This window comes from Sinocyclocheilus anshuiensis, unplaced genomic scaffold (genome assembly GCF_001515605.1).
Source record: "Sinocyclocheilus anshuiensis isolate Anshui unplaced genomic scaffold, SAMN03320099.WGS_v1.1 scaffold1366, whole genome shotgun sequence".
NCBI lineage: Eukaryota > Metazoa > Chordata > Actinopteri > Cypriniformes > Cyprinidae > Sinocyclocheilus > Sinocyclocheilus anshuiensis.
In genome coordinates this window covers 427,443-440,364 of record NW_015554162.1, presented here as the reverse complement: position 1 = coordinate 440,364, position 12,922 = coordinate 427,443, and the positions used below count along the sequence as shown (strand labels likewise).

Below are 12,922 nucleotides of genomic sequence, written 5' to 3'. Positions count from 1 at the left end.
GGGAGCGGGCTTAAGAAAACTGTCCCGCTCAGGTCTCTAGGCTGCGTGTCAACACACGTTTTTTTTTTTTCGTGCTACCCCATTTCCACCCCCAATCATTAGTGCCGAACTTTGACAGAACATATAGGACAATTTTTTAAATAGCGCCATAAACAAAATTTATTTCAAATTTAATTCAAACACTTTCAAGGACCTATGTTTGTTTTCAAGTACTTTCCAGGCCTTGAATCCATATGTCTGAAATTCAAGTACTTTCAAGAAGCGTGGGAACCCTGTTCTTTTTAGCAACATCATATGACCCCTTTAAATAAATGCTGTTCTTTTGAAATTTTGATTCCTCAAAGACTCCCAGAAAGCATATTACAGTTTCCACCAAAATATTAAACAGCACAGCTGTTTTCAACAATTATGAATCTTTGAAATAATTATTTTAAATGTAATATTCCACAATATTACTGTTTTACTGTATATTTGATCAAATTACTGCAGTCTTAGTGAGCAGAAGTGACTTCCTTCAACAACATTTAAAAAATCTTACCGATCCCAAACTTTTGAACGCAAGTGTTAATGAAGCCACTTTAGATGAAATATTCCTCAGTGGTCACCAACCTTTTTAAGCCCAAGATCCCTGACCTCGGCCTCTATGAAAGACATGATCTATTGAAGAATTGATAGAAAAAGACAGCTCAGATCGTACTTCCAATTTGAGGCCTTTTATTTAGTATTTTAATTAGTGATGCACCGATCATGATTTTTTTTATGGCCGATTCAGATTCTTTTTTTTCTTTCGCTTTTTTTTTAACAAGCCAATTCCGATACTGGTTGCTGATTATTTTTTATTGTTTATTTGCTCTATAACAAGCAAACAAGCCTTAAACAAAAATAGCTGTAGCCATTTGAAATCAGAGGAAACCATTGCATTTTAATCACAATCCAAACAAAGATGCAAAAACAGAACGGTTTGACTTTATCATTGTGAAATTATGCTACATAAAAACATATCTTCACGAAAACAAAAAAAGCAGACAGGCTGCATGAAAATGCAAATTCACTCTCTGATAGCAGGTGGCGCTTATGGAACAGCAGCGATATGCCGTTTCCTTGGTTACTGTTGTAAACAAAGCAGCGCTGCTTATAAATAGAGTGGGGGAACTATGACGTGAGAATCCGGAAGTGTAATTCGCCGCGGGTTTCTTCGAGATTTTCATAAATTGAAAAACCCCATTATAAAATGCCATAGGAAAATCTCAAAGAAACCCGCGGCGAATTACATTTCCGGATTCTGACGTTATAGCTCCCCCACTCTATCCACCTTTTTCTTCAATGTGGAAGTAAGCCTATGGGCGAGACTTCCGGTTCATTAGCCGCTATAGGTAAGTAACGAGAAGAATAACAACATGCAATAAAGGGACATGACGAAATGCTTGGTTTAAGATATAAGACATTACTTTATGTTAAAAAAATAAAATGCAATAATTATTTTTATTCATCATAACAGGCATACCAAAGTATTGTGAAAAGCTTTGAACAATTCAATTTGGTAAAGACCACTTTAAAAACTCAGAATCCCAGGAGTGACCCAGTAAATGCATGGTAAAACTGTTTGCACTACAAACCAGTGTGTTCATAATTAAGATAATACATTAAAATAATATGGTAAGACACACAAATTTCCAATATCAAGCAGCAAAACGAACTGTTTTGCTAAAAATAGCTAGATGTGGATGCGACCGGAAGCCAGACCCATAGAGTTTACAAATGGCCGCGCCCATTTTTACGGCAAGAAAAAGGTGGATACAGAGGTAAGAGGAAGAAAATTCCATTGCCATCGAAACATTTCTAAAGACAGTCAGTTCCTTTCAGTGATACAATCATATAACCCCTCACCCCCAATTCAGTATTTATATTTTCTTCCCATATTTTGCGCATCCTGAACAGTGATCTTGCTCTGTCTGTTACAGTATTTTCTCCTCTTTGTGTCCGTCTTTAGCGTCTTTGGCCTCTGTTAACTCAGGCATGATGTATTCTTTATCACTGTCCCAGAAGCTCCCAAAAATAACAGAAAATATTTACAAAAAACTACAGTACAAAGACTTTTGCACTTATTTTTCTGTTATTTTCGGGATCTACTGGGACAGTGATAAAGACCTACCAGATCGACGGGTTGCCGACCACTACTGCTTTAACTGTTCTGTTCCACTGTTTTATGGTAATATTGTGGAAATAAATTCCCCAGAAACACTCACCCTGTCTCTTGTCAGCATCTGGGCCCGGTTCTTGTGCTGAATCTTGATGACTCCAGGAGGTTGAATCCAGGCTTCTCCATCCACCTGGACCGGCACTCCTTCATCTCCCAGGATGGTGATCTTCACCGTGCGACACTGGGAGGGGTGAGGAGAGGTTACTCACTCTATCACCATAATTAACATCCTTTACAGATCTGTGTCATTCGTGTGAGGTGTGTTTACCTGTGCAATACGGTGATGCTGCAGTTTGATCACCCTCGAGACAGCCATCTGCATACTACCAAACACAGCGACCACTTCCAAAATTTTGTCATCGAATGAAGGGGCACAAAATATCTGCATGAAGAGACAAAAAAAACAATAATCATGAAAATAGCTCATCACCACTAGGCGGCTCCGTACAGGCTCACACAAAAAAAACAATTTCTCCTAAAAAACTATTAACCCTATAAAGCCTATCATATTTGATACACACATTTCTAAGGCCTCTTATCAACACGATCAAAATTTTGTCTCCTGTCTCTTGTACACAATCTACTACATGCTCTCTGTCATCTGCTTGATAGTTTATACTTTTTTAGCAAGTAAAAGGCATTTTATTATAGTTGTAAAAATCTGTGTTGTATGATAGTGGAAAACAACTTCTATTTGGCTCACCTCCAGCTGAACTTTCTGCTCCAAGTTCTTGTAGGTCCGCTGCAGAAGTTCTTTCGTCCCCAGAACTCCATACCACATCATGTTTTTAGTGCGACTTCTGGACAGTCAGAGAAATACTAGTCAACCGTTGGTAACACTTTAGATTAGGGAACACATATTCACTATTAACTAAGAGTTTTCCCTCAATGAACTCCTAATTTGCTTTGATTTAGGGATCTAGAATATGGTCATAAAGAATAAAGCATTAATATGTGCTTTACAAGTACCAATAAACAGCCAATATTCTAGTAATATGCATGCTAATGAGCAACTAGATAACAGTAAATAGTGTTCCCTAATCTAAAGTGTTAACCAACAGTTGAGTATTTGTCAGTGGTGTTTTGGTAAATGCAGTATATGAAAAAAGGTTGTGCTTTAATCCTGAACTACCTGCATTTCTCTGGGTGCTCCTCACGTTTGTTGTTGAACTCCAGTGAGATCTTTGCATCTAACCCAATGCCAAAGTAGTTATTCATCACACACTTCTCCAAATAGCCCTCTCTGTGAGAGAAATGACCCATGTAAGTTTCATGAGTGCTTTTAAGATAAACTTAAACAAGAAAAAGGAAACCGAAGCTCTTACAGTGAGTCCAGGTCAGGATCTATGAAGGGTGTGGCACCAAATGGATCAATGTTGGCAAGCAGCATCTTACTGATTATGGAGCTTCCAGCTATGGATGCAGCAAGACCTGCCCGCAGACCTGAAGACCAACCAAAGGATGAATGTGAGACTGCAGATCAGCAAACCATATTTAGGATTATATTGTAATGAAAAATCTATTATCGATTACTCACCCTCATGTTGTTTTCACCCTGTATAACTTTTTTTTTAGTAAAACACAAAAGATGTTTTACAGAATGTTCATGCTGAAAGGTGCCAAAAGTTCCAAATAAGCACTATAAAAGTGTCATAAATATGATCCTTATGACTTGTGAACTATATTCCAAGAGGTCCTATGATAGCTTTGTGTGAGAAACCCAACTAAAATGTAGGATTATTATTTTGCATTATTTTCAGCAAATAAAATGTTGGTCTGTTCCTCACACAAAGCTTCTAATTTCAAAAAGAGCACTTATTATGGTTTGCTATGCTTTAAAACAATATACTTAAGTGTGAACTGAATGTTTGGACACTTAAGTACACGTTAATTGCAATTAAATGAAAATGTATTATAGTTTAAATTTATATTAAATGCAATTAGCGGAACTTTACTTTAGAACTTTAAAGTGCTCTTTATAGGTAATTTCATAATTATTTCTACTGCTTTTGAAATATTATAGTGTACTGCTGAATGCAATGGCAAGCATTTATGGTAAACTAAAATATACTTAATGTACATTTCTATGTACTTTAGTATTTTAGTCAACACATCAAAATAACTTATTATTATTAAAATAATTTTAAATGTAGTTTAAAGTACATTTTTTCATTTAGCATTATTACAAAGTGCACTTTTTAAAAGTGTACTTAAGTGTGTTAAGAAACATGAAAATTTAAACAAGTAAACTTGAGTGTGCTTTTATTTTATTAATATTATATTATCTGCAAGTACAGTTTTTTTTTTTTTTATTATACTTCAAATTTGAAGTACACTACTTGAAGCGCACATTTAATACATTTTTCTTTTCTTTTTTTTATACAAGCGTTCTGCAGACTTTTGGACTACAGTTATGAAACCTTAATGGTCCTTTTAAAAGCTTGGCAGCTATGGGTCACTATTCGCTTTCACTGTACGTAAAAGAGCAGCTCAGACATTTTTCCTAACATCTGCTTTCATGTTTAGTGGAAAAACTAAAGTCATACTGGTTTGAAACAACATGAGAGTGAATAAATGATGACAGAAATGTGACTTTTGGTTGAACTATCACTTTAAGTTTTCCTGTAAAGATATACGGTCGTACCGGGACAGATGATGCGTGTGTTGAGAACAGGCAGGTTCTCCTTGCTTGTGGTGAAGGGAGTGATGGAAAAGGAGCCGCAGGACTGAGTGCTGCGACTGACACGCCTCTCTGGCGGCAAACACGGCGACTTAGCCACTACAGAAGCACAAACACAGAACAAAACATGAGCTCATGTGTACAGAACACTCATCCATCACAGCAATATTGTCCAAGTGCCCATTACACAGCAAAATCTAATGCCGTTTTGATTTGTAAATGCTCAGTTTTTTCCAGCACGTAAGAATAACCCGTGCATTTTGGTCACTGGCTCTCAACAAGAAGTGAAAAATCCATGTAAAAGAGATATTCAGCAGAACGCAAGTAACAAAAACAAACCAAAACACATTAGGAGCACTTAACAGCTATGAGACGGAGGCGAGATCAGGAGCCCCTGAGAGACTGAACCAGCTTGGAGAATAAAGTCTTTCGTGCCCCACTGGAAACATGAGCAGACAGCAGGCCTCTATGTAAACAGGAAGTGCCACTGTCCAGCAAACAAAGATATGCTCTCTGTAGACAGAAATATAGCACAGGGATCCTCTCGGAAACCTACAAATATATTTGCAGCTATAAACACTTACAGTCTGTAAGCCGTAAGGAAATCCCAAAACTTCTGAAGGAAAAAGATTGTGTTATTGCGCAATTTTGCAAAACAAAAGCTTGTCTTCCCACTTAGAACAGTCTGGCTTTATGAAAACAACTATAACTATAAAAGTAATGTGATTTACTGAGTCTAAAGGCCTTTTCAGAGATTATTTATAGAAATATAATAAACCCATATAATAATAATAATAATGAAATGTTGCTGATATTTTTCAAACTAAGAGCAACATGTAAAACAACTAAGAGTAATTCTAATTCCAATGATAATGATAATAATTTATGTTAATGCATTTTTATTATAAAAAACACCCCTAATAATAATAATAATGATGATGATGATGATGTGCAAAACAACTAAGAGTATTTATTTATTTATAAAAAATAAACCCAAATATATTATTATTATTAATAATAATAATAATCTTTTTTTTTTGCTGCTCTTAATTCGTTTTTTTTTTGTTTAAACGTGACATTGAATTGAAATAATTTACTATAATGAGTTTGTCACCAGAGGGCAGCACTAACCCTTTCAGGCACAAACAGAACAAGGTCTGAATCACAGTTCACACATTATCCATCCTAAATAAAGTGCCATTACAATACTACAATAATATTACAATATTACAGTAACGTCCAGTATGTACTCTATACGGCCTACTGTTTTTGCATGTTAGTACTGCATTATTCCGCCATAAATGTTTCAAAGAGTAGTCACATGATCTCATCATGTTGCACATGAGTGGCGTTCGGTTCGTTCGTTGAATTGAATTTTATGTTAAAAATATAACTTTTGGCAGTCTGATTAAATAATGAGTCTAAAACGAGATGTTAAAAATCACGACTAACTTTACTTTCAGTTTCTTTGTCACACTGGAGTCACGTGCATTGCATTGTGGTGAAGAAGTAGTACTTAGTTTAGACTTCTCCCATACTGTACAATCGTCATTTTGGCAACTATAATAATTCATATGAGTATTCCAAGCATACAGAAAATGTGCATACTGTGCAGAGTCCATCATTCAAGCCTTTATAAAGAATAGACTTAAAAAAGCCTTTTCATGCACAAACAGCTCCAGTGAGACAAAAAAAAACATCCTGGCACTTGAATGCAGCCCAATGGAGGATTCAGCTTTTAAGGCCGGTAAGCAAGAACACTTTGTGTCTCATAGGAAGCAGTTAACAGCGACAATGTGTCTAAGTTTGAGAAGAGTGAACTCACAGGGCAGAGCTTCCAGTTCTTTAGTGTCCTCGTCCTTCTCGTTGTCTCGGTTTTCCTCCTCACTGTCCTTCCTGAAGTCAGTGGGAGACTGCAGCTCCTGCTCCTCCGTGTGAGCGTTCTGCTCATCCACCACTACAGCACAGACACAAACACAACCTCCTGATTCATGCACTCTTCACGTGGAACACAGAATAAGGCAAGTCTGGGAAAATTTTTATTAATATATTAATATTCATGTTTTTGATGGAGGCCCAATGACACAAAATTGTGACAATTTTTTTTACAATTTTTTTAATGGGCTTTTTGTTTAAGTTTCCCAAAGAGCACGTCATCAGACTAGTTTCACAATCCTTCCTTGTCTTGAGAATTACTTCAGCTCTGAAAAAAAACATTTGTTTGGCTGATATCAAGAATTACTCTTACATCATTTCACATTGACTTTAATCCTCAATAGCAGAAAGGCAACTAGCTTGAATCGCTTTTCCGTTGAAATAAATCAATTCAAAACTCTAAATTTGTTGGCATCATCACTAAGAAATGTCCTCTTTTTTTTAATAAAAAATATGTACTAAAGTAAATATTGCTGTTTATTACTCTATATTGTTGTTTTATTCAAATAAACAAACATGGCCCAATATCACGTATGTTTGTGTTAATTTAGCTCATATTAATTGAAAAATGTGGCAAACAAAGTATATTTTAACATTAAAATGTGCTATATCTGAAACATTTTACAGTCTTCTTCTACAGAGCCAATACTAATTACTATTTTTTTTTAATTTTGCATTTAAGATTTTTGTAACATTTTTGTTATTATATATATATATATATATATATGACGTGACGTGTAGCCAAGTATGGTGTCAGCAAACTTTGGGTCACATCTCCGACTCTCTAACCATCAGGCCACGACTGCCCCCAGTATATAAATCTTATATTTATTTATGATATCATATTTAAGTCTTTAGATTTATAATTTAAATCTACACAAAAATGTTATTCTATTTATTTTTATCATATAATATTTAGATAATATTTAACCATATTTTTTAAATTAAAATGTGCTGCATCTGAAACATTTTACAATCTTCTTCTAAAGAGATCTTCTATTTTTTTTATATTTTGTATTTAAAGTTAATATTTTTAAATAAAATATTCATGTTATTACATATATATACAGTATATATGTACACAAAATGTTATTGTATTTATTATATCATATTTAGATCATATTTCATATTTAAATATATTGCCCAGGCCTGGATTTTTGAAAAATTTGAATATAATTGATTTAAGTCATGTGATTAGTCATTTAAGAGACGCTGATATCCAGAGCAGCATTCTGTAAGCAGGAGATCAGTGTTTGTTTGTTTTTTGATTCAAAAGACGTAGAAAGACATGCTGGACAATCATACTTCTCTCTGCCTGCTCGATGATCTGTCTGAGCGCTTTCTTCAGGCTGTTGGCTCTCAGCACAAGCTGCTCGCGGGGTCTGAAGAGCTTATGAGCAGAGCCTTTCTCAGTCTCATTCTCCTTCAGCTCCGTTAAAGACTCTTCACTCAGATCCTCCTCTTCCTCCAGCTCCTCCTCCTCCACCTCCTCCTCCACGATGGGTGGCGTGGTGAGGGCTGAGGGCGTCATGGCCTGCGCCTCCAGATTCAGCGTCTGCAGGAGGGAGTCCAGCTTCTCGTTCAGAATCGCACACTGTGGACAGAGAACAAAGGAAAGGGTGCTGCATTGATAAACAGGTTTATACAGCGTTTTCACTGTATTTCTGCGCACGTGTTGAGTAATGACTGAAAGAGCTGTCATGAGGTGAGGCATCACAGACTCACTTTGAGGGCAAGTGCATCAGCTTCCTCTGTACTGTCACTGCTTCTCTCATAACACTTCCCAACTTTGGCCACAAATTCCTTCACTGTCTCACACAACACCCTGGAGGAGACGAGAGGAAATTGTGTTTATCTGTGTTTCTGTTTGTTAGTGGTGGAATAGTGTGGACTGTATAGTGTGAGAGGACTCACTTTGATGAAGATATGACCACTGAGTGCTGATCTGAGTTCAGGATCTTCGTGAGATGAGCAGCCACTGAATCCTCATAAGCAGATATCTGTAACTAAAGCCACGACACACACACACACACACACACACACACACACACAAAACATAAACTGCAATAGCAGGACGAGAGAATGTAACATTTCCTGAGCATGAAAACTAAATCACTCCACAACTGGCCTTTAATATATGCTAAATAACATTTTTGTAGCATTTTAATTAGTGCTGTCAATCAATTAAAAAAATTAACTAATTAATCACACATTTTTTTTCTGAAATTAATCGCGAATAATCCCACCTAACATTAAAGTTTTTAAATATACTTTCATATTGCAATAATTTCACAACTTCTAATTTAAGTGCACTTAAAACAATCTTCACATAAACCCATTATAATACATGTCATATTTAGGTACCTGTGCCCTTCAGCAAGTAGGAAATATACAGAAATTGAATAAACTTATCAAACACTAAATTCTAAATTAAATAGAGATGAATCCTTAAAGCTACAAAAGTTATTGATTTCCTCTTTATTTTTTCTTTTGTTCTTTGATTAACAGTCATCACAGCAGCTGTGTTATTAGGTTATTTTGGCTGCTTTAAGTGCTGCTGCTGCTGAACATGGACGTGGATCTGACATGCATCGTATTTTCTCAAAACTCTTTACCTTTCTGATCCTCTTCAGGTCTTAAAGTCTCTACTAATGCGCTAATACTAATGCGCTAATTTTGACAGCAATAATTTTAATGTTTTTTTTTATTTTTTTATAAAAATATTATTACAATAAAACCCAAGTGTATATTTTGTGTGTACCAAATCATTTCATAAATGAGCAGTCAAGTACACCATATGCCCTCTTTTTCCTGGACATGTCCTGGCCCGAGCAGGATTTTGTAATTGCCTACAATGTGTGGGATTTTGGCTTTGTTTTCCTATTGTTTTCATACCTGCTGAAAATAATGAATGAAAAGTAGTTTAACCAATAGCATGCAGGCATTGTACATGATCGACCAATCGTGGCGTGCGAGAAGGCGGCGGGATCTACAGAAAACAATAATGTATGAAGAGAAGACTGTAGAGAGCACATCAATAGGAAAACAAAGCCAAAACCAGGACATCTTAGGCAATTTTGAAATCCCGGCAAGGACATGTCCTGGAAAAAGAGGACGTATGGTCACCCTACAAATAATAGTAACAGTCTCAACCTATTTATTTAGACTCAGACATGACTAAAAATAATGGCTCATAGAAATAACTCATAAGTTTGTGACTAATTTGTGACCATTTTGAACAATTCATTAAAAAAAGCACCAGTTCATAAGAGCCATTTGTTCGTGAAGCGGACTACAATGGGTGCGCCAAATGTTTTCAAATGAAACAGCTGAAAGATGTGTCTTTTTATTGTCTTTGTTGTATTTTTGTGGCACCTAGTCTTAGATAAAGTTTTTTATCTTTTTTATCAACCCTTTTATTGGTGTTGATGTAGATGTATGCATTGGCGCTGATGTGTAGCTGGTACCTGGCCGTCCTCTGCCTCCTCAGGTGTCTGGCCTTTAATATATGCTAAATAACATTTTTGTAGCATTTTAATTAGTGCTGTCAATCAATTAAAAAAATTAACTAATTAATCACACATTTTTTTTCTGAAATTAATCGCGAATAATCCCACCTAACATTAAAGTTTTTAAATATACTTTCATATTGCAATAATTTCACAACTTCTAATTTAAGTGCACTTAAAACAATCTTCACATAAACCCATTATAATACATGTCATATTTAGGTACCTGTGCCCTTCAGCAAGTAGGAAATATACAGAAATTGAATAAACTTATCAAACACTAAATTCTAAATTAAATAGAGATGAATCCTTAAAGCTACAAAAGTTATTGATTTCCTCTTTATTTTTTCTTTTGTTCTTTGATTAACAGTCATCACAGCAGCTGTGTTATTAGGTTATTTTGGCTGCTTTAAGTGCTGCTGCTGCTGAACATGGACGTGGATCTGACATGCATCGTATTTTCTCAAAACTCTTTACCTTTCTGATCCTCTTCAGGTCTTAAAGTCTCTACTAATGCGCTAATACTAATGCGCTAATTTTGACAGCAATAATTTTAATGTTTTTTTTTATTTTTTTATAAAAATATTATTACAATAAAACCCAAGTGTATATTTTGTGTGTACCAAATCATTTCATAAATGAGCAGTCAAGTACACCATATGCCCTCTTTTTCCTGGACATGTCCTGGCCCGAGCAGGATTTTGTAATTGCCTACAATGTGTGGGATTTTGGCTTTGTTTTCCTATTGTTTTCATACCTGCTGAAAATAATGAATGAAAAGTAGTTTAACCAATAGCATGCAGGCATTGTACATGATCGACCAATCGTGGCGTGCGAGAAGGCGGCGGGATCTACAGAAAACAATAATGTATGAAGAGAAGACTGTAGAGAGCACATCAATAGGAAAACAAAGCCAAAACCAGGACATCTTAGGCAATTTTGAAATCCCGGCAAGGACATGTCCTGGAAAAAGAGGACGTATGGTCACCCTACAAATAATAGTAACAGTCTCAACCTATTTATTTAGACTCAGACATGACTAAAAATAATGGCTCATAGAAATAACTCATAAGTTTGTGACTAATTTGTGACCATTTTGAACAATTCATTAAAAAAAGCACCAGTTCATAAGAGCCATTTGTTCGTGAAGCGGACTACAATGGGTGCGCCAAATGTTTTCAAATGAAACAGCTGAAAGATGTGTCTTTTTATTGTCTTTGTTGTATTTTTGTGGCACCTAGTCTTAGATAAAGTTTTTTATCTTTTTTATCAACCCTTTTATTGGTGTTGATGTAGATGTATGCATTGGCGCTGATGTGTAGCTGGTACCTGGCCGTCCTCTGCCTCCTCAGGTGTGGCGGGGCAGCTGTGTTTGGGAGGTATTTTAATCTCATACGTCATTATACTCCACCTGTAAACAGCAGCTGTAGATGTAGCCAACAACACGGATATTATAAGCTCGACATAGTTGTGGTCATGCTAGTGTGCGCTCTGTACCTGTCCAGCATCTTGGTGCTGGCTCGCTCCAGCTTCTCCAGTATCTGAGGGAGTTGAGTGTCATCGTCACAGGACGGCCCCCAGCCGAGCACCCGCGCCAGGTCATTTCCGGTGCCCAGCGGCAGAACGCCCAGCTGGCACTGCCAACGAGAGACGAGTCAGATCACCGAGCCAGTTCATTAAGAAATCCTCCTAAACATCTGCTCTGATACTCTTGTGCCAAGTCCTAACCATACAGCGACAAGTTTACTTCCAATCGACAGGATATGGTGTAGTGCTTTTCAATTACCTGTTTGTGAAGATTTAGTTTATCGATTTCAGACAGGACCCAACCAACGCTTCCATCTCCACCGCACACGAGGATTCGGAAGTTGTCGAACTTTTGGAACAAGCGAAGGCTGAAAGAGAGAAAAGAACAATTAAAATGACACACAAACTTTAAAATGCTTCTCAAAATGTCTCACACACAGTTCAAATAAAGGGATCATGCGAGATTAGGTTTGGGTAGTTAACGTGCTATGATGTGACATGCTAAATCATTTTTCTACTCTTTTATAATCATTATGCCTGCAGTTTTTATGAGCTCAGACTATATAGAAAAATTGATTTTGTCCCACTGTAGGATCATTAAAACATGCCATAAAAAAGTGATTAAAATTGAGAAAAATGTAATAATAGCAGTTCTGGGACCTGAAAACTTGTATGTTGATTTATAAACCATCATACATCAACAACCTCTTTTGTAAACAACAGCAAAACAAGTAAAAACACTGATTTGCTTCTAAGATGATAGTCAATAGTTCACTTCCTGCGACTTTTGGTATGCTGGTCTTACCCTAAATGAGGTCCACCGTTGACCAGGTCAAAGACCTGAGCGGGATTGAGCAGCTGTTTGAAGCGACGCAGGAATTTTACCCCTTGGTTGTCTCCACTTTTTGAGTTGACAAACACGAGGAGTGGACTAGCGCATGATGGGGGACAGGTGGCCTTCCAGAAACCTGTCACAGGAAAAGAACAAAAAAAGATTAGAAACTTTTTAGCTCCAATAGCTTTTTCAAAACGTAGATACATTATTTTGGCCAAATGCTAAGGCAGCACCAC

General features: G+C 36.4%; 1 protein-coding gene across 1 annotated transcript in view; it reads right to left on the bottom strand.

Moving 5' to 3' along the window:
- LOC107670897 (diacylglycerol kinase eta-like) overlaps positions 1-12,922 on the bottom strand; it is a 54,276-nt gene that overhangs the window by 16,315 nt on the left and 25,039 nt on the right. The window contains exons 7-20 of the mRNA XM_016463704.1: positions 12,657-12,819; positions 12,111-12,219; positions 11,822-11,961; positions 11,654-11,735; positions 8,730-8,821; positions 8,541-8,640; positions 8,121-8,409; positions 6,706-6,837; positions 4,845-4,979; positions 3,526-3,643; positions 3,333-3,443; positions 2,886-3,000; positions 2,469-2,651; positions 2,247-2,381 (exon numbers count right to left, since the gene is read on the bottom strand). Of these exons, the coding sequence (XP_016319190.1) occupies positions 2,247-2,381; positions 2,469-2,651; positions 2,886-3,000; positions 3,333-3,443; positions 3,526-3,643; positions 4,845-4,979; positions 6,706-6,837; positions 8,121-8,409; positions 8,541-8,640; positions 8,730-8,821; positions 11,654-11,735; positions 11,822-11,961; positions 12,111-12,219; positions 12,657-12,819 (1,904 nt within the window). The remainder of the gene's footprint in view (positions 1-2,246; positions 2,382-2,468; positions 2,652-2,885; positions 3,001-3,332; positions 3,444-3,525; positions 3,644-4,844; positions 4,980-6,705; positions 6,838-8,120; positions 8,410-8,540; positions 8,641-8,729; positions 8,822-11,653; positions 11,736-11,821; positions 11,962-12,110; positions 12,220-12,656; positions 12,820-12,922) is intronic.